General features: G+C 42.1%; 1 protein-coding gene across 6 annotated transcripts in view; it reads left to right on the top strand.

Moving 5' to 3' along the window:
- ralgps2 (Ral GEF with PH domain and SH3 binding motif 2) overlaps positions 1-21,416 on the top strand; it is a 266,410-nt gene that overhangs the window by 36,238 nt on the left and 208,756 nt on the right. For 5 of the 6 annotated variants that reach the window (XM_033028386.1, XM_033028383.1, XM_033028381.1 and 2 more), the window contains exons 2-3: positions 4,646-4,716; positions 12,043-12,167. In XM_033028386.1, the coding sequence (XP_032884277.1) occupies positions 12,111-12,167 (57 nt within the window). In that variant the 5' untranslated portion in view covers positions 4,646-4,716; positions 12,043-12,110. Of the gene's footprint in view, positions 1-4,324; positions 4,406-4,645; positions 4,717-12,042; positions 12,168-21,416 lie in introns of those variants that run through there. The other variant, XM_033028382.1, reaches the window with a different exon arrangement.

Here is a 21,416-nt window from a genome sequence, read left to right as displayed (position 1 = left end):
TCTCTCCCCCCCCCCCCGTCTCTCCCCCTCCACCCCGTTTCACCCCCCTCCACCCCGTCTCTCCGCCTCCCTCGCTGCCCCCCCCCCCTCCTTCCTACACCTTCCAACACAGAGCTGGAGACTAATAGCATTCCACACAACAAAGGAAGATTACTATATGCAGACCCCGGTAGTTTGGCTTAAATCAAAACAGAGTTACTTTCTCAGTTTTCTATAAACATAAGAAATCACCCTTATACAAAGGTCACCCAACCATCACCTATGTCTTATCTCTTATCTCAACATAAATACATTTTAACAGCCAAGCCATATCACAGACTATTATCTAGCCTTGCTGTCTAATGCCCCTATCCCACTTAGGAAACCTGAACGGAAACCTCTGGAGACTTTGCGCCCCACACGAGGTTTCCGTGCGGTTCCTGGAGGTTGCAGGTGGTTGCCGGAGGTTGCAGGTAGTGGAAGCAGGTAGGGAGACTGACAAAAACCTCCGGGAACCACACGGAAACTTTGGGTGGGGCACAAAGTCTCCAGAGGTTTCCGTTCAGGTTTCCGTTCAGGTTTCCTAAGTGGGACAGGGGCATAAGACCCAATATAAACAACCATAAATCCTCTTTATGACACACCAGAGCTCAAAGATGTGTCACAAAGAAAGGACAAATGGTGCCTATGTCCCGGGAAGAGATCCCATTAACAACCTATACTCTAAACACCAAACTGAACCAAATACAGCTTCTGACAGAGTTATAGCTGCTTCAAAGCAAACAAAACTATGCCTATTCAGATCAACATTTCCATGTTATGATAAGCCATCTGTTCTCCTGTGTGTGTGTTCTTTGCACTTTATTTCTTTGTGGGGACATGTATTTCTGAAAACCCCAACTCCAAGCCCTTCCCTTGCAACTTAACATAAGTTCCTCACACGAAAGTTATTATCTGAGCAATTCTTCTATTATATAATATTTCCTCATTCCTGGTCATATCATGACCACTAATAGGATAATAACACAGGCAGAGACTAATCAGCATTGGCTTATTATAGGTATGTTGCAAAGCCTACCTGAAGCGTCGTTGAAAATCTGTCGCTTCAAGTGCGCGATTTTGGCGCCGTTTAGAGGGGGCGGGTTTAAAACGCGATTTTCTCTAAGCTGTTCCAATCGAAAATGTTCAGCCTAGTTAATTATTAACGAAAAATCGCTGGAAGACCCCGTCGCAAAAGCTATTATTAGGTTTAAAGGCCTTGAATAATAGTTATAGTAGTTTAAAAATCAATCTCTAAACCCGCGACCGCCAGCAACTGCAGGGTCTCATAAAGCAAATAGCAGAAGTTAGGTTGTATATTTTTACATTAAAAAGGGCTTCTAAAGATCCCTTTATACAAAGTTTAATATTGCGAGTAGCTCAATTTGGGCCCATTATATCCCGCAGTATTTTTCTCGGCATTTGGGGGCACAAATCTACCGCAATGTGAACGTTCTAAACCAGCGCGTTCCACAGGGACCCACTGGAAAGCTGATTTAAATGGGCATTTATTTACAACAATTAAACACTAAATTCCTTCCATTTGGCCTATAAATTAATGTAAATGAGATTTAAAAATCATGTTTTATTGTGAATTATTTGTGAATATTATTTGGACATTTAGGCTATTTAAAAATGTTAATCATTTATTAAGAAATGGATAGATGTTTAGATCTAGTAATTGAAGTCTGAAATTAGCTACAATTAGGTAACTAACTAATTATATGCTTTAATTTCAGGTCATCCAAGTAAGATTATTTTATATTTGTTTCAGAATGCTTCAATCTATGATAACTGAAAATTTCATTCAGTTCTCTTAATTTTTAAGAAAGTTATGGGCTTTTGACTGTTCACGATCACAGCTTTTTTGTTATGTCCATAGAAAATCAATAGGATGCTCATTTCCCAGTATGAAAATGGCCATAACTTTTTAAATACTTGAGATATGAAAGTGAATTAGGTGTCAAATTAAACTTATTTTTATGCTTTATCTGATGGGATAAATTACAGACTTGATTTTAAAAATCTCAAAATTTTGTAACATTGCTACTTATTAGTCATCCAAGTTTATTCCTAACCTTGAGATGCTTTATAGCCCCCAAAACCCGGACCACGCAAGTCGGCAGGCTGGCTTGTTGACACCAATGCTGCTCCCTACTCCTCTGATGTGCTTCATAGCCTAGCCCTTAGGGTGCTCAACTATTCTGGGCTTCACACCACTGGTCTATCTCCATATTATTCATTCTAATACATTCGTTTTCTAACAATTCTTTCCCAATCTGTGCATTTACCATCCTTTCAACATCCTCATCCTTCAACATTGGAATTTCTTCTTCTAGATGTTGCAATAATATCTTCTCACCAGTTTCCACATTACCCAAGGTTGTCATTAGTCTAGCAATAATACATTTAACAATAGCAATTCCCACGAACAAACACAAAACCACTATTGCTGCATATATGGCCATACTAATGATCCAATTATATAATCCCCCAAAACCCCAGTCTCCCCATTCAATACCATCTTTCATCCCATCAAGTAAGGTAATAATGTCATGTTGATGTTTGGTGATGTTACTAGTTCTGTCCTGAATTCCCATCATACATCTGTCTTTTCACAATAGCACGTGTCCCTCCCTCACGGGCCAACAGATAGTCCAAGGCATATCTATTCTGCAACATACGCATTTCTGATAGTTGGGTTTTTATTGCTTCCAGAGCTCCGGTAGTGGCATTTCCCAAAATAATCAGTCCACAGACTATATAATTATGATTCTTAGCCGCCTCAGACCCTGTTATCCCTCCCAACGTCAGTGCACTAAGGATACCCCATCCAATAGCATGCCCTTTATTGGCTCCCCTGGTGTCTCGGTTCCTCCAGTTGGCACAGAATTCGGCGGATACTGCCATGCGCAGAATTCTTTGTTCCTTTCGGGACCAACTTGCTGGGCAAGGAACGGTGGTAGGGACAAGGGCACAAACGGCTTAGTTCCTTGGAAAGGGAGGTCTTAAGACATTGGTCGCCGTGCCATTGAAAAAGAAGTAGTAAGCTTTTTCCATGTATATTGACCTATTACAGTGTCGATATGAGTTTATTACGAAACCCCCTTTTGCCCATCCCATCCAGCAATCCGAGATCCAGTGGCCGTCACTCGGGATAGGGAAGTGATGGGATCCTATCATAAGATGGGTCCCATTTGCCCAACCACAAACCAACTGTGATCCTGCATAGATGGGGATGCATTCCTTGGGAGTAGAACATTTGATCCCTTCTGAGGTACTATTGCAGCTAGGCTGATGTGGGATCTATACTAAACATGAGTTGTTGAATGGGAACTTCTGACAGCATTATAGCTGCTTCAAAGCAAACAAAGCTATGCCTATTCAGATCAACATTTCCATGTTATGATAAGCCATTTGTTCTCCTGCGTGTGTGTGTTCTTTGCACTTTATTTCTTTGTGGGGACATGTATTTCTAAAACCCCCAACTCCAAGCCCTTCTCTTGCAACTTAACATAAGTTCCTCACACGAAAGTTATTATCTGAGCAATTCTATTATATAATATTTCCTCAAAGGTGGTTAAGAAAGCAGCGGTAATTGCCTATATTAGCCAGGGCATAGAATGCAAGAATTGTTTGGTACAATTGTCTGAAAAATTTGTTAGGCCATAGGCGGAAACCAGAACTGTACAGACTATGGGAAAGACATGATTGCAGTGGAGAGTAGAGAAGGGATTAGTCCAGATATTGCTTGGTATGGAATGTTTTAGTTATGGGTATAAACAGGCTTGGAAGATTATGGAAGATAGACACAAAAAGCTGGAGTAACTCGGCGGGACAGGCAGCATCTCTGGAGAGAAGGAACGGGTGACGTTTCGGGTCGAGGCCCTTCTTCCTGAAGTTAGGGGTATACAAAATTATGAATGCACAGATAAAATACCGAGTAGAAATTTGCTTATAGTAGAAGTTTATGGTTTCAGAGGACATGGGATTAAGATAAGAGATTGGAGTTTTAAAGGGGTTCAGAGGAAGAATATTTTTCACTGAAAATAATATTCAGAATTTGGAATGGGTTGCCTGAGGAGATGGTGGAGGCAGAAACCCTGATAGTGTTTAAGACGGGGCTAAGTACTGTTAAACAGGATTGGTATAGATCGATTTTTGATAGTTCGCATAGATATGGTGGGATGAACGATCTGTTTCTGTGCTGTATGCTTCTATGATGGAAAGGATTCCTTATTTTTATTCTTGTTTATGATATGTTGGCTTCTCTTGTGCTCTGGTAGTCATTAGAACTTATGAACCTTTCTCAAATGTAAAATTTGAAACACTCAGCTACCACTTTCCTTGGAGCTCATGCCTTAAATCCTGGAATCAAAAATCTTGAGTGTGTTTTGAGTCATCTGTCCTTGTGTATACTTGCTGTTATATTTTGTTTGAAAACTCTCTTGTGATGTATACTCCAATGTTAAAAGTATTACATTTGATCTAATTATCTTTGTTTAGCTATAGATTAGATTGTTAAATCTTTCTTGTTCCTGTGTTCATGAATTTTGACTTGCTTTCAGAGATATGACGTCAAATAAAATCTGTCAATCACATCAGACAATCTGTTCCATTGTTTCAGATCTTCGTGAATCCTACTTTTCTCCAATGATTGATAGCTGGCCATTACTTTTGATGTTGTCTGCCAATTTTGTAAGTATTCTACGTTCAAAAGTCGTGTACGGTTGGTAAGCCCTTGTTATAATGGGCCGTGGGGGGTGGGAATGGTGTGCGTTATTGCCGATTGTCTGCGATAGCCGAGTAAAGTATTATCATTTTATGTACTATAAACAAAGAACTGCAGATACTGGTTCATGCACAAAAGGACACAAAGTGCTGGAGTAACCCAGAAGGTCAGCCAGCATCTCTGGAGAACATGGATCGGTGACATTTCAGGTCGAGACCCTTCTTTAGACGAATTTTATCTGCTGAGTTACTCCAGTATTTTGTGTCATTTCACTTTAAAAACACACTGATGCTGCAGGTCTACACCAGTTAGTCTTTCTACTCTAACTGATGCACCGTCCGGTTGACGCGGCTGTTGTTGTGACTCATGTTGCAATCCCTGTCATCGGGCCGTGCCACTGACAGGACATGCTCAGTCACCATGGGGCTCCCGCTCTTTCACCAGCTGCCCACTTCTTCCTGTTGGCCGTTGCTTTGTCCATTCCCCGCTCACCTGTCTCCTCCTTCATCCGTCGCTTGTCTACTCCGTTGCTCCCTGCTTTCCCGCCGTTGCCGCCTCCTTCTCCCTCACAGTCGCCACCATTTTCCAAGATGGAGTACATCAGCGACTCTGGGGAAGGTGGAGGAGGTAGTGGTGGAGGAGGGGAGAGGCTGAGTGGAGAAAGCGACAGGAAAAACAGAAGGAGATGGCAGTGAAGAGGGGGTGGAAGCCCCATGGTGACGGTGGTAGTGGCCTGAAGGAATTACTGCCGGCCAGGGGTTATAATACGAGTCGGTAACAACAGCCGCATCAACCAGAACATGTGGCAGCTGGTGAAGAAAGGCGTTGGTAATGTCGGTAGGTCCATCTGCCACAAGTGTTAAAGACCTCCACTACAGATCTCCACATGAGGTTCTTTTAATTGTGGATTTTGCCTTGTACCAAAGGCAACTATTTTCTAGTTAATCTTTAGTCTTGTTGCTTTCATTTGGATTGTATGACTTATTTTTCCTGAGTGTTCTTCTGTAACTATCAAAAACCTTAGAAAATTGTCAATGAATATATCTAATGTAAATGTGAAGCTAATTGATTATTGTGGAACAATTTGAATCTTACTCAATTTTTTAATGGTCATTATGTGTGTGTCATCCTTGCAATCTCTCTGCTCCAGTTGTAAGGTTATTTACTGATGTATAATTGATCTTGACATGATACAAAGATTAGATCTCAAAAATGATGGTTTCTTTTTTGAAAAATAAAGTGATATTTTGAGCAATGACATTTCTGCTATTATGTGTAATATCTAATTTATGTTATGGAAACAGGAAAATAATGGATTGGGGAAAACTGTTTGCAATATGCAGGCTGTATGGAATATAATGCGATTTTGTCTCTCTGTTTGTCTGTAACAGTACACGATACACAATACAATTTTTGGACCAACTTACGATTGTCCTGTGGCGTGTTGTATCGGGTTTCGTTCAGGTTGATGGTATATTTTACAAGTTATTCACATTTTCAACTTTACAAAGTCCAGTTTGAGAAAAATCACTTGATGTTGCAGTGGCAGTTAGCAGCTGTGATGTCACAATGGGATCTCATTTACATAAACTGCCCGTCAGCAGTGCTCCACATCACAATGACATCACAATGGGATCTCATTTACATAAAAAAATAAAACAGCAGCTCCCACCTCACAAGGAGGGGAGAGGAGAGTGGTTATGGAGGGAGGGAGTAACTGAGGGTAGGGTGAGACTGAGGGTAGGTGAAAGGAGAGGGAGGGAGAGAGTGGAGGAGGGGAGAGAAGAGGGAGGGGAGGGTGCAGAGGAGGGGGAGGGTGTGTTGGGGATGAGGGGAAATGAGCCGCGCCTGCGCAGTTGGGGGCTGTGGATGAGAGGTGGAATATTGTGTTGAGCGAACGAGTTGGGTTGGGGGAACGGGGCCCAATGGGTCAAGGGGGTAGGGAGGGGAGGGGTTATGGAGGGAGGGAGGGAGTGACTGAGGGTGGGGAGTGACTGAAGGTCTTACCTTCCACTACCTGCAACCTCCGGCAACCACCTGCAACCTCCGGCAATCACCTTCAACTAGCATCGCAACCGGCTTCGACTAAAAAATTACCGATTTTTAAAACGACAACCTATTTTTAGTCGCGGCCGGTTTTCAATTTTTTGAAATAATCGCCGGAACATAGAAGAAGCGGAAACCACTTTCGACCATTAGGGAGACTGACTAAAACCTCCGGAAACAGCACGGAAACCTTGGGTGGGGCGCAAAGTCTCCAGAGGTTTCCGTTCAGGTTTCCTAAGTGGGACAGGGGCATTAGACAGCTCTGAATTCATCCAGTCAAGTCACTGTTAATTCCATGCATCTTAATCTTCTGGATCAGCCGACCATTGCAGGGCTCGAAATTAGCGGTTGCCCGGGTGCCACTGACCACCCAAAGTGCCTTCGGGCAACCTAAACGGCGAGTCATTTTGCCCGGCTTGGCAACTTGGTTCATACCGAAGTTAGACACAAAAAACTGGAGTAACTCCGCGGGTCCGGCAGCATCTGGATAAAAGGAACGTGACGTTTTGTGTCGGCGACGGTTGTGGGAAAGATGCCAAGTGTGGTGTGACGGAGGGTCGGATCGAATGACGGGCCCCGCACAGCAGCGACGGCGGCTCCATCTCCTCCTCCTCCCGTACCCCCCCCCCGGCCTGATAAAGGCCGCTGCTGCCACTCCGCCAACGGCGCTTTCAAAACAGACCCTTGGAGGAGGGAGGTGTCGGTCAGAGGCGGAAGTAGGGTGGGGGGGGGGGCTGAGGTTAGAGCGCGGTGATTGGAGGAGGGAGACGTGCCAAAACACTCTCGGCAGACCTGCACCGCAGCCAGGATCGATCCCGGTCTCCGGCGCTGCAATTGCTGTCGAATCGCCACTGACCGACACCTCCCTCCTCCAAGGGTCTGTTTTGAAAGCGCCGTTGGCGGAGTAGCAGCAGCGGCCTTTATCAGGCCTGGCGGGTTGCGGGAGGAGGAGGAGATGAAGCCGCTGCCGCTGCTGTGCGGGGCCCGTCATTCGCTCCGACTCTCCGTCACGCCACACTTAGCATCTTTCCCACAATCGGGTGGCCAGAGACGTCGGGGTCAGACGGGAGCGGTGCCCACAGCTAGCGCAGAGAAGCAACGCTAAACCCAGCTCAACTGTGCCTGTCTCGCCTGGTTAATTTACAGCCCTGTCTGGATTGAGACAGGACTGTAGGCGACAGGCAGTTGAGCTGCATTTAGCGCTGGATTGAGCTGAAATTACCGTTCACAGGGCCTCCGAAGCCTCGAGCGTGTGTGTGAGTGTGCCCCACCCCTTCATCCTGCACTGCTCCCCCCCCCCATCCATCCTGCACAGATCCCCCCCCCCCCCCCCCCATTCAACCCACTGTTATTCCCCGCGCTTTCCCCTCACAATTTTACCTACTCCAACCAACACGCACTAATTCCCCTACCTCAATCCATCCAATCCGCACCGATTGCCTTCTCAAGCCCCCCCCCCTCCCCCACCATCATCTATCCATCCTGCACTGATTCACACCCCCCTCTCTCCCGACCCTATTGTGCTGGAAATGTCTTCAGAGCTAACATTGACTATGTTTGATAACGTAATGCAATCAAATATGTTTTAGTTCCCAATGTTATTATTTGTTTTAATCCATAAAGATGAATTAATTAAATTGTCAACACGTGAAACATTAAAACCGCAGTGTTCGATTGTCACTGCTATTGTTGACACGTTATTACAGAATTCATTTTAATGGCAAATCAATGCTCTTAATATGGAGTATCAGTACTGTAGTTATTTAATGAGCAACATTCACAACTATACTGGATTTATCCAGGTTTTACTTCTACAGTCAGTCATATACATCACAAATTTGGTCAGGAGATAATTTTAACGTTAATTCTGAAGTGGGAATGATGGAAAAAGCGTTTATCAACAATTTAAAAAAAAATTGTTGCTTACAAACTGGGTATCTTCATTGCTGTTCACTACACATACATCTAATCTGAATGCCCGGTAATGGGGCGTCTTGACACCTTTAAATATATTACCAAAAGAACATTTGCTGCATTTATGTCCTTTGGCCATCTTTTGTTAGCTAGTGTAACGTTTAACCTGTCAGATGGGTATAGTCAGTTTTAACAGCTATTATCATAAAATACCTTTAGAAAATTCCTTGCAACCTGTATATTTTGTTGTGGATAAATTATGTGGGAAGCAAGAGTGTTTCTGTACCAATAGCAATGACGTCCCATGCTATGGCCATGATAATTTTCGGTCGTTCACAGAAAACATGCTTGCATCAATCTGTAGTGTGCATGGTTAAGCATACATGTTATCAAGGTCCAGGATTTATTGACACAGGTTGATCATACGCTGAATAATCCAACCACATTTTTGTTTGGAAGTGGAAAGAAATAATAATAATTGCATTAATTGCAATGTGTAAAAATAGTTGAGATACTGTATTATAGTTTTACTGCATGTCATTGTGGTATATATCATGTCTTGATTGGTGAATATGTTAGTTTGTGAATTTATTTGAAGCAGAAATAATATGTGAATGCTTCATTGAGCATAATTCCGACTGGTAACTACGCACTTCGTCCGAGCACGCGTCAAGCAAGCCATCTTAAATGACCGCCTAAACTGTCATTTGGCAACCTAAAAAGTTGCCAAGGTTTGCCCGGCTGGCAACAGGGAAAAAAAGTTAAGCGAGAGCCCTGCCATTGTCCATTTATCCAATGTCTTACTAAAATCCATGTGGACACCATTGACCGCCCTACCCTCATTGATCAAGTTAGTATGATATGACCTGCTGTATACAAAGCCATGATGATTCTCTAATTAATCCATTCTCTTCCAAATGGGAGAAAATACTATTCCAAAGAATACTCAACAAAAGCTTCCCTACAATTGACCAGAGGATCACCAGCCTATAATTCCCTGTATTCTCTCTACTTCCCTTCTTAAATAAAGGAATAACATTAGCAACTCTCCAGTTCTCTGGGACTTTGCCTGTAGCAAAAGAAGATGCAAAGACCTTAATCAAGACTCCAGCAGTCTCCTCTCTTGTCAATTTCAATAACCCGAAGAATAATGCACTTAATCGTGCCCCAATACTACCACTCCTTAAACTTGGTATTCTCCACACTGATCACGCTGTTCTCCATGCCTTTCTCCTTGGTGAAAACGCATGCAAAATACTTGTTTAGTACCTTGCCTACATTCCCAGACTCCAAGCACTAATTTCCTCCTTTATCCTTGAGTGGTCTTACTTTCTCCCTGGTTACCATCTGATTTTTTAATGTAGATATGAAAAACGTTGGTATTTTCTTTAATCCGACCAACCAAAGCAATTTTGCGGCCCATTTTGTACACTATTAATCGTGCACTTGAGTATTTTCCTCATTTCATTATATTCCTCTAAGGCTCTGTCTGATATCTGATTCCATCCTAACAGACCTTGCATGCATTTTCATTTTCTTTTTGGTCAAATTTACACACATCTTCGGTCATTCAAGGTTCCTTTACTTTGCCATCCTTATCCCTCCTTCCTGGAACATGCCGGTTCTGAACTTGGATCAGCTGGCCTTTAAACAACATCCACATGTCAGCTGGGTATACCTTCCAGAACTCTTGTCGAATAATGTTGTAGTTTGCCTTACACCAATCACGTACTTTCTTGCAAGGTCCAGCCTTCTCCCTATTTAAAACCATCTTAATATTTATAAGGGAAAAAGAAGACAAGGAGTCCTGGAATAACTCAGTGACTCACGCAGAATGCCTGGAAAACATGGATAGGTGACATTTCGGGTCGGGTCCCTTCTTCAGACTCTTAAAAACCATAAGTTTTTAACAAACTCCATAATTGTGATTGCTATTTTCAAAATGTTCTTTCACTGAAACACCAGTCACCGGACCAGGCTTATGTCCCAACGCAAGGTCCAGTATGTTCCCTTTCTGGGTTAGTCTATTTACATACTATATCAATAAACCCTCTTGGATACACCTCACAAATTTGCCCATCTCAGCATTTGGCATTGAGCAAGTACCTGTCAACATTGGGAAAGTCAAAGATGCCCACTCAGATAACAATGTAGCTGTGGCATATTTCTGTAATATGATTACATATCCCCCACTTGATTTTGTGTGTGTGTGGGGGGGGGGTGAGAGAGGGGACTGTGGTACACTCCCATTAGAGTGCTTGCATCTTTCTTATTTCTGACCTCTACCCATATTGCCTCAGCGGACAAAATCTTCATGTCCTCAGAGTGCTGCCATGACAATCTCTCTGATTAGTAGTGTAATTCTTCCACAACTTTTGCCTCTCCCTTAATCTCAATGTAATATTGAAACCCCAGAACATTGAGTTGTTAGGTGTGTCCCTCTCGCAACCACATTTTTGCAATGGCGACAACATCATAGTCCTAAATGCTGATCCAGGCTCCAAGTTCATTTGCCTTCTTCACAGTACTCTTTGCATAGAAATAAATACACTTCAGCCCATTAGTCACCATATTCCTTCACCATTCCCTGCCTGTCCTTACTTTGAGGCTTGCTGGTGGTCCTCGCCTCTACCTTCCTCATCATCACTCCTTCCAATTTCTGGTTCCCATCCCCTTGCTCCACTAGTTTAAACTCTCCCAAGTAACTCTAGTGAACCTCCTTTGAATTGTATCAGTCATGAGATGTGTACATAGCACAGAATTTATGTGGTCTTGACCTAAAAACTGGACTTTTCTTCTCCTGAACTAATTACATTTTTTGGTATAGTTCAATATATTTAAAAGTGGGTTTCTAAATCTAAAACCACTTAAACCTTCAGTGACAATTGTCCATTTATACAAAAACAAGTTTAGCACATCTATGATTGTGACATGTACTGGGTGGGGTACAGCATTTTAATTTGGAGAAAATGCAATGTTTTTAATATAATGTTATATTTTCATTTAGAATGAAATTAGGAAGAGATTTCGGTACTTTGTTTTATTATAATAATTTTGATAGAAAATGTAACTGATCAAATGTATTAAAACATTTGCAATTTACTATTATGCAGAAATATTCCTTTTGATTCTTTACGTGCAATATTTAGGATTTGACTTTTAAATCATCTGAATTATTTCAAAATTATCACATAAGGGCATAGTAAATTGGGAGTTTATAGTAATGGTTTTGAAGACAATTTTTGCAATGTTAATTTACGTTTACTTTATCAGCTTAGTTGAATCATGGAAGACAAATCTTGTAAAATAATTGTCCTTTCTTTTTGTGGCAGGAGTCATGAAGCTCATGTCTTGACCATGAACTTTCATTAGCACTGCTGTGTTGGATGGTATAGGAAGCATGGAGATGACTAATGGACAGTCGAGCACTATATATTTTACAACCACGGCTTCAGAGGTAAGTTTTTGTTTAGTTTATTCGAATAATGTGATCAATGTTTGTGAAGTTTTATTAATTGTATTGTGTATATTATGTGTTGTCTTAATTTTATGGGACAGTCATTTCTTCCCATTTATTTTCAGAGGACCACAATAAACCTGAGCATTCTGTAAAAGTCTGTACTTCCCAAGAAGCACTCTGAGGATTCTCTTGACACAGTGTAGATGTTTTGGCTTCTGGACAGAAGATCAGCTCTGTACCTTTTTCCGACTTGCAGGGGTCATCTCCGATTTATCAACCAGGTGTCCGAGGATCACAATACTTTAAACAAACCTCTTTCACTTGCAAATGTTTTTACATCAACTATTACTGTGGCAGTAGAAGTATTTTCTGTAAAATATGCACTGATTTTTCCATTAATACACTGTGTCCTACTTGCAGCTGCTTACCATAATCACATGCTACCAAATGTAATGTTGCCAATCAGAACCCAGAGGAGCAGAATAGGTTAGTTTTTTTTGGATTGCAAACTTGACATCAGAATTCTTCGGCTAATTTATCTACATTTTTAATGGCAGATACCATCCAAATCATGGCAAAAGCAGGAAAATCTTCCAAGTATTTGTGGTTTAAAATACAAATATGCAAATTGTAAAATATATGTATATAAATTTAGAGACTATAGCATGAAGGTATTTTGTCCTGTGTAGTTGTTGGCAGTGATTAATTATGGGTTATTCTAAATTATCATTTTAGAATAAATTTTGGATCAAATTTATTTGATATACTGGATTAGTCTTCCCTACATTTGAAATTTTTAATTTGATAGTTTTCTTGGCATCCTTACCATTTTTTCTTTACTTTTTCACCTGCTTTATCCTTAATTATGCATCATATAAAGAAATGGCATTGTTGGTGTACAATTTATATGGATGTAAGATAGTAACAGAATTCATTCTACCTTGCATGGTAAAATCCACATAATTAGAGCATTCAGTTATTTTTTTGCATGATTTCAGTCCTTGACCTTTTTCACATAATTTGTGTGGCTCCAAGAGCCCATGAGAGGTTGTGTAGCCTGTGGCAAAAAAAAATTCATCCTGACGCAGCGTAAGTTCACCAGGTTAATTCCTGACATGATGAAAGAATGGGTCGACTGAGCTTGTATTCACTGGAATTTAGAAGGAGAGGGTGTAATGGCAATTTCAAACTTTTCCAATGTCCAACTTTCCATTCCCATTACTACACAAGCAGGGAGGAGTGGAACTTGCGCAAACGATAAATTAATTGATTCTTTTTATTGAAGTTGTTGTACAAACAAAGAGATGATTCATACCAGGTAATCCTTGATCTCATACAAGCTGTAATTTTCCGCTCTCTCTCTTCTGATAAGAACTGTATTCTCTCCCCTGTGCCTGCTCTCGTCTGATCTGGCCACTCCCTCTCCTGCCTGTGATATATGTAACGTGCATCTAGGTATCAAAGCCCACCCCAAGCGTACAAAATAATTTGGCAAGAAATATCTAGACAAAATAATAAAATATGCTAACAGTAATTAGCCTAAGCATGAATGGCTCCTATACACCGGCCCCTAAGTATATAACGAAACAATTACCAATAAACATTAAAAGGATCTATAAAAGCTTATATCAAAAACAAAAGGTATGCACTATGTGTTGGCATTCAAACTTCTTTAGTGATTCTTCAATCTTCTTCGTTGGCTTCTTGGAGCAGTCTCTTAGTTATCGGTCTTATCAAGATGTTGTTCTTAGTTTGAAGTTGTACTGTACGCACAAGACCTTGTGCATTTGGTATGATCTTCAATATTCTGCCCATTAGCCAGGAGCCTCGTGGTGCAGTTGAATCAACCACCAAAACTTTGTCACCTGGAATAAAACTTCTTCTTACCCTTGACCATCGTTGTCGTTCTTGGATTAGAGGCAAGTATTCTTGTGTCAACTGTTTCCAAAAAAGGTCTGTCATATAGTGTACCTGTCTCCATCTGCGTTTAATATACAAGTCATCCTTCACAAAAAGTCCAGGTGGTAGTATTGGCTTCTTCTTCAACAGAAGAAGATGGTTTGGTGCAAGTGCTTCCAGGTCACTTGGATCATCAGAATTCTTGGTAATTGGTCGATCATTTAAAATTGCTTCAACTTCACAAAATAAAGTTTGCAATCCTTCATCGTCCAGAACTTGTTGTTTAAGAATAGCACATTTCGAACTATGCGAATCAATCGTTCCCAAACACCACCGTGATGTGATCTTGCTGGGGGATTAAAGTTCCACCTTATCCCTCGCTGAAGCATATTCTGGATCTTGTTCTTGTTCAAGCCATTGAGTGCTTCTCTCCATTCTCTTTCCGCTCTGATAAAATTTGTGCCATTGTCTGATCTTAAAGATGAAACTTGACCTCGTTGACAGATTAATCTTCTTAAGGCATGAATGCAGGCGTCTGTGTCAAGTGTAGATGCAACTTCAAGATGTACTGCCCTGCTCGCCATGCAGGTGAAGATTACTCCATACCTTTTAACTAGACTTTGTCCTCTCTTGATCTCTATAGGACCGAAGTAGTCTACTCCTACATCCGTAAATGGAGGCTTGTCAGGTAAAATCCTCTCCAGAGGCAAGTGCCATTTTTTGTTCTCCAACTGTTCCCCGCTGTTGTCTACACACAACACAGTCTGTTATGACCTTTCTTGCAGCGGAATTAGCTTTGATAATCCAGTATCTTTGCGAAGACGAGACAGCATATTATTTCTTCCTCCATGTCCGAGCTGTTCATGGATATGGCGTAACAGTAGTGTTGATATGTGAAGATCCTTTGAGAGAATAATAGGATGCTTGGCCACTTCTGGCATCGCTAGTATATTCAGGCGACCACCTACTCTTGGAAGTCCTTTATCCAGTACCGGATCTAGCATGTACAAATTAGTGCTTCTTTTGACAGAATGTTTACCAGGTTCTAATATTGATAGCTCTTCTTTGAATCTTTGTCTTTGACAGAAAGAGATAACTGCGTTTTCTGCTTTGAGAAGATCTTCAGGACATAACACTGCCCGCGGAGTGACGCTTTAAAGACTTGCATTTCTTTATCAACCTTTTCCTTTAGTTTGCCAGGATCTTTTTCATAACTATTCATTGCCATCTCCTTTTTTGAGTAAGCAGCAAGAGCATTGTCCTCAGTTTAAGAAACCAAGCTACCACAGTCTTCAGCTTACTCCTTGATGAGAAATAAGTAATTAAATAGTTAGTGGTAGATAAAAGTGCTGGAGAAACTCATTGGGTGCGGCAGCATCTATGGAGCGAAGGAAATGGGCTACGTTTCAGGCCGAAACCCTTCATCAGACTGATTAAATAGTCTGCATTAATTGTCAAAGTCCAATGGATCTTTGACAATGACATTCACTGTGATGTCTTGCTTGATTTCCGGATCATTAGTAGAGATTCCAGGTTAAGTTTTGGCCACTCTCTGTGTGGCTTACAGAGAAACTCTGGTCCCTTGATCCATCTCTTATTGCTTAAGAAGTGGTCTGCTGTTAGTCCTCTGGAGGCTTCATCTGCATGATTTTCCTTTGTGCCAACATATCTCCATTGTGATATATCAGTGGCATCCCTTACAAAGGAGATCCTGTTTGCTACAAATGTTTGAAATAATTTGTTTTCGTTGTTGATATACTTAGGCACGGTTGTGCTATCAGTCCAGAAGATGCATTGCTCTAGTAGAAGCTGTAATTCCTTTTGCAGCATTATATCCACTCTGACAGCTGCATTCTGGAATTTGTCATTTGTTTCAATGGTGCCACCCTGGCTTTTCCCATTATGAATGCAACATGCACTTCTTTGTTATCATCTTCCAGTCTTAAATATGAAAAGTGTTACAGCTGTGCAAATCTGATTTGACCAAAGTTAGCGGGCTTCATGCACTGGTCCACTTTAAATTCCGACATCTTGTTGAGATCTGCTAACCATCCTGTCCATCGCTGAGAGAAGGTTAACGTTATGCTTCATCCCATTTGAGTCTTTATTTACAGAGCTCCTGCATAATCAGCTTGGCTGGCAGAGTAAATGGTGCAAGAAATCCTAAAGGATCATATATAGAGCCAACCATGGACAAGATGCCCCGTCGGGTATATGGTCGTTTCTGTACCGTAATTCTGAACTTGAACACATCTGCTTCTCCGCACCAGTGCAATCCTAGTTCTCTTTCCATAGGCAGATTGTCTTTGTCCAAGTCCAACTCCCTGGTCTCCTTGGCACTGTTTTCTTGTGGAATGGATGCCAATACAGCACGGCTGTTGCTGATCCACATTGACAGCATGAATGCTCCCATTTGACAGAGGGAAGTCAGGTGTGCTGCCATTTGAATTGCTTCCTATTCCGAAGGCATGGACTTTAAACAATCATCTACATAGCAGTTCTTTACTGTGTTTGTGACCTCTGCTGGGAATTAAGCTTTGTTGTCTTCAGCAGTCTTTCTTAATGCAAAGTTTGCACAATTTGGTGATGACACTGCTCCAAAAAGGTGTACCTTCATCAGGTATTCAACAAGATCTTGCTGTGCATCACCCTCAGGCCACCACAGGAATCTCAAATAGTCAATATGCTTTTCTGATACCTTGACTTGATGAAACAATGCTTTAATATCAGCCATCAAAGCAACCGGTTCTTGTCTGAATCTGAAGAGAACAATGAGTGAGTTGGTAAGGTCTGGACCCTGCAGCAGCTGGCAGTTAAGTGATGTTCCTTTGAAGACTGCCCCCATAGTCAACGAACCCTCAAGGTTCCTTTTATCGAGTGATACACTCTCCATCACTTCGATTCAGCTGGTCAACTGGTACCATTTCAGCATAACCATTATCATACATTTCTGTGAGGAAAGATGTATTTTCATCATGAAATTTCTTACTCTTGCCAAACCTGCATTTCAGGCTCTGGATACGCTGCACTGCAATGTAACAGTTATTCGGCAAACTGACACTTTCTTGTTTGAAAGATAAGTCTGGACAACAGTGTCCATCTATCATCTTTACTGAGTGATTCATAATATCAAAGAACTTTACCTCTTCTCTGGACATTTCTTCTGCTTCCTTGCTGGTTCTTTCACTGAAGTAGTGATTGTATTGCTTGACTAGTAGCTCCTCTAAGTTTACAGTACATTTGATTAACAGCAGCAGCTGTGCAGCCATTTTTATCCCTGCTTTTGTTGTCTCTTCTTAGGGGACCATAGATGACCCATCCGAGTAGGGTCCTCATGGCAAATGGTCCATTCCCTTGGCTGTTGACCAGTTCCCAAGGTTCCAATACTTTTGGAGCATTTGTTCCGATGAGTAGGTCGATGCCAGAGTCTATTTTAGGAATCTTGATATCCTTCAAGTAAGGCCATTGTTTCAGGTCTTCCTGGCTGGGAATGTTTAGATGAGAAACAGGCATGGTCTTGTGTGTGAACACATCAGATAGTTGTATAAAATTGTCTTTGTCCAGACTACATATTTCCAAACCTGAGGTATGATGACTGATCACAAGCTACTCTTTATTTATGGTACGCAAGAGAATCTTGGTCTTTTGTCCTGTAATGTTCAGCCTTCTTCTCATCGAGCTTTCTGTACAAAAGGTTGTTGAACTTCCATGACCCTAAAATGCGTATGTTTGCAACACCGTTTCCCCCTTGTGGCTCTTTACCTGTACTGGTAAGGTGGAGAAGATGCAGGTCTCATCACCGGCCCCAATATGCGCACACATCTTAGATGAGGAAATAGCATCACTCACAATTGACCTCTCATTCTGTTCTGTATGCTGCGGCGGCTTCTCTGTGTTATTTTGTTGAGTGTGAAGTATTTCAGGATGATCTTGTTTGCACACGTCACAAGTCATACGACTCTTGCAGTCTCTACTCATGTGTCCTTTCTTCTTGATCAGTGGACACTGCTCCAATGTGTGACCACTTCTTGATCTCTTGGCCTGAAGTATATTGATCCTTGCTTTGGCTACTTCTTCTCTAGTCTCTAGTCTCTAGTTCCAACTTTTCCATCGCTCTTTTAAATTATTTATCCTTTGCCTCAAGCCAGGGCTGGCTGCAAGGTTACTGCCTGGGCTGTCTCTCTTTTCAATTGTGTTTCTCGTTTGTGCCTCTCTTTTCATTTGTTCTTCTCGTGCTTCTCTTTTCAATTGTTCTTGTGCCTCAAACTCAAGCTAGGCATTGGTTGCTGTCAGCACAGTCTCTCTTTTCCATTGCTCCTTTTGTGCCTCATGGGCCTGTCCCACGAGCATGCGACTGCATGCGGCAAGCGCGACCAAACCGGAAGTGGGGGCCGAGCAGAGGTCGAGTGATCCCCGTACAGGGCCTGTCCCACCAGCATGCAACTGCATGTGGTGAGCGCGATCAAACCGGAAGCCGCGCGGAGGTCGAGTGATCCCGTACGAGTTGATGTGAAGTTCGAGCGAAGTCCACGGGAAGTTCACGCTAGGCGTACGCCGTCAAGACGCGTGCAGTGTCGTGATGCTGCGCACGCCCCTCGAGGCCTCAATGTAGGTATGTTGCAAAGCCTACCTGAAGCGTCGTTGAAAATCTGCCGCTGCCCGTGTGCGCGATTTTGGCGCCGTTTAGAGGGGGCGGGTTTAAAACGCGATTTTCTCTAGGCTGTTCAAATCGAAGATGTTCAGCCTAGCTAATTATTAACGAAAAATCGCTGGAAGACCCCGTCGCAAAAGCTATTATTAGGTTTAAAGGCCTCGTAAAATAGTTATAGTAGTTTAAAAATCAATCTCTAAACCCGCGACCGCCAGCATCCTCAGGGTCTCATAAAGCAGGCAACTGAAGTTAGGTTGTATATTTTTACATTAAAAAGGGCTTCTAAAGATCCCTTTATACAAAGTTTAATATTGCGAGTAGCTCATTTTGGGCCCATTGTATCCCGCAGTATTTTTCTGGGCATTTGGGGCACAAATCTACCGCAATGTGAACGTTCTAAACCAGCGCGTTCCACAGGGACCCACTGGAAAGCTGATTTAAATGGGCATTTATTTACAGCAATTGAACACTGAATTCCTTCCATTTGGCCTATAAATTAATGTAAATGAGATTTAAAAATCATGTTTTATTGTGAATTATTTGTGAATATTATTTGGACATTTAGGCTATTTAAAAATGTTAATCATTTATTAAGAAATGGATAGATGTTTAGATCTAGTAATTGAAGTCTGAAATTAGCTACAATTAGGTAACTAACTAATTATATGCTTTAATTTCAGGTCATCCAAGTAAGATTATTTTATATTTGTTTCAGAATGCTTCAATCTATGATAACTGAAAATTTCATTCAGTTCTCTTAATTTTTAAGAAAGTTATGGGCTTTTGACTGTTCACGATCACAGCTTTTTTGTTATGTCCATAGAAAATCAATAGGGAACAAGATGCTCATTTCCGAGTATGAAAATGGCCATAACTTTTTAAATACTTGAGATATGAAAGTGAATTAGGTGTCAAATTAAACTTATTTTTATGCTTTATCTGATGGGATAAATTACAGACTTGATTTTTAAAATCTCAAAATTTTGTAACATTGCTACTCAATGCGGCTGCGGGCCGGCAGGCCGTTGCCACGCGGAATTTTTGGACAGTGTTAGTTTTTCGGAGCCCCGCGCGATGTCGGGACCAGCTCCGCACAACTCCATATGGCCCCCGGCGATCGAAGTGGGACCGGCCCCGCGAGGCCATACGGCTCAAGCGACCACGTTAGGTCGCGCATGCTCGTGGGACAGGCCCTTTAAGCTTGTGCTTTTTCTTCAGAGGGACAGCCTGTTCCAAGAGAACAGCCCTATCTGCCTGAACTTCATTATGAGTAGAGACCCTGAACTTCACTATGAGCAGAGACCCTTGAAGACCGTGAACTTCACATGATGCAGAACCAGATTTGTGGCTTGATCTTCGTCTTGAGACATTTTAAATACTGTCTTCAGGTCCAATTTCTGATTCTACAACACTCTGTTGTAAGGCACCTTCAACTATGGAGTATGTAGTTTGCAGACCAAATTCAGATAACCACCTCTCCACATCTTGTATAAAAACCATTAAAAGATTCAGTTCTTTCTTGAAACCACTGATTCTGCTTTTAATGGCCAGTTCTCACCGTGCGACCTGAAGCAAGATGTCACCCGAGTGAAGTGGTCGTGGTCCAGCACGAGTTCCGCACGATAAAGAGTTCTCACGATAAAGAGTTCCCACGGTACTCGGTATTTCTGTTATTTGTGCGAGTGACTTGTCCGTCTCCCGATCTTTCCCGTTAATCTTGAATGAACATCGTGGACTGTAGTGTTGTTAATCACGTGGCACAAATGATGTTACTTTTTTTCACACACTATATTGTTTTTTTTCACCCGAGCTCTTTAATGAGCTGAAGAATAATCTGTTTTTTTTAGACAAATGTTGTTTGGTGTGATGCACCTTCTCTCAATATGTGCAAGAAGTCGTCTTTTTATTTTGTCAAATAGGAATAAAGACTGTGTCTCACATTGACCGTGATGATTGTCTTATTTTATTATCTACTGAGAGGTGAAACTTTCAGTCTGAAGAAGGCTCTTGACCCGAAACGCCACCCGTTCCTTCTCTCCAGAGATGCTGCCTGTCCCGCTGAGTTGCTCCAAGCAACTGGTGTCTATCTTCAAAGGACTGACCACCGGGCTGGATGTCGGGGCTGGCGTGTTGCGTTTCACAGACCGAACTGTCCAATTAATAGTAACAGATGGGCACTCCCTCTCAACCACATTCTCTTGCCTTCTCCCCATAATCTCCTGACAGCCGCACTAATCAGGAATGTATCTATCTCTGCCCCTATTCTTCACCCTTTTGACAGTAGTTTTGTTTTATTGGAGACGCGGGAGACAGCGGATGCTGGAATACTGAGCAAAACACGAAGTGCTGGAGGAACTCGGTGCATTTGTGTTTAAGAAGGAACTGCAGATGCTGGAAAATCGAAGGTACACAATAATGCTGGAGAAACTCAGCGAGAGAAGCAGCATATCAGAAGGGTCTTGACCCGAAATGTCACCCATTCCTTCTCCCCAGAGATGCTGCCTGCCGTCGAGTTACTCCAGCATTCTCTTTAAACCGGCATCTGCTGTTCCTTCCGACACATGCACAAGAAATAGGCAACTTTTCGGGCCGAAACGTTGCCTATTTCCTTCGTTCCATAGATGCTGCTGCACCCGCTGAGTTTCTCCAGCATTTGTGTGTGGGGGTGGGAGTTGGGGGGAGGGGGGAGAGAGATA

The sequence above is a fragment of the Amblyraja radiata genome, chromosome 10 (assembly GCF_010909765.2).
Source record: "Amblyraja radiata isolate CabotCenter1 chromosome 10, sAmbRad1.1.pri, whole genome shotgun sequence".
NCBI classification, from domain to species: Eukaryota; Metazoa; Chordata; class Chondrichthyes; order Rajiformes; family Rajidae; genus Amblyraja; species Amblyraja radiata.
This window is presented reverse-complemented; position numbering and strand designations above follow the sequence as displayed.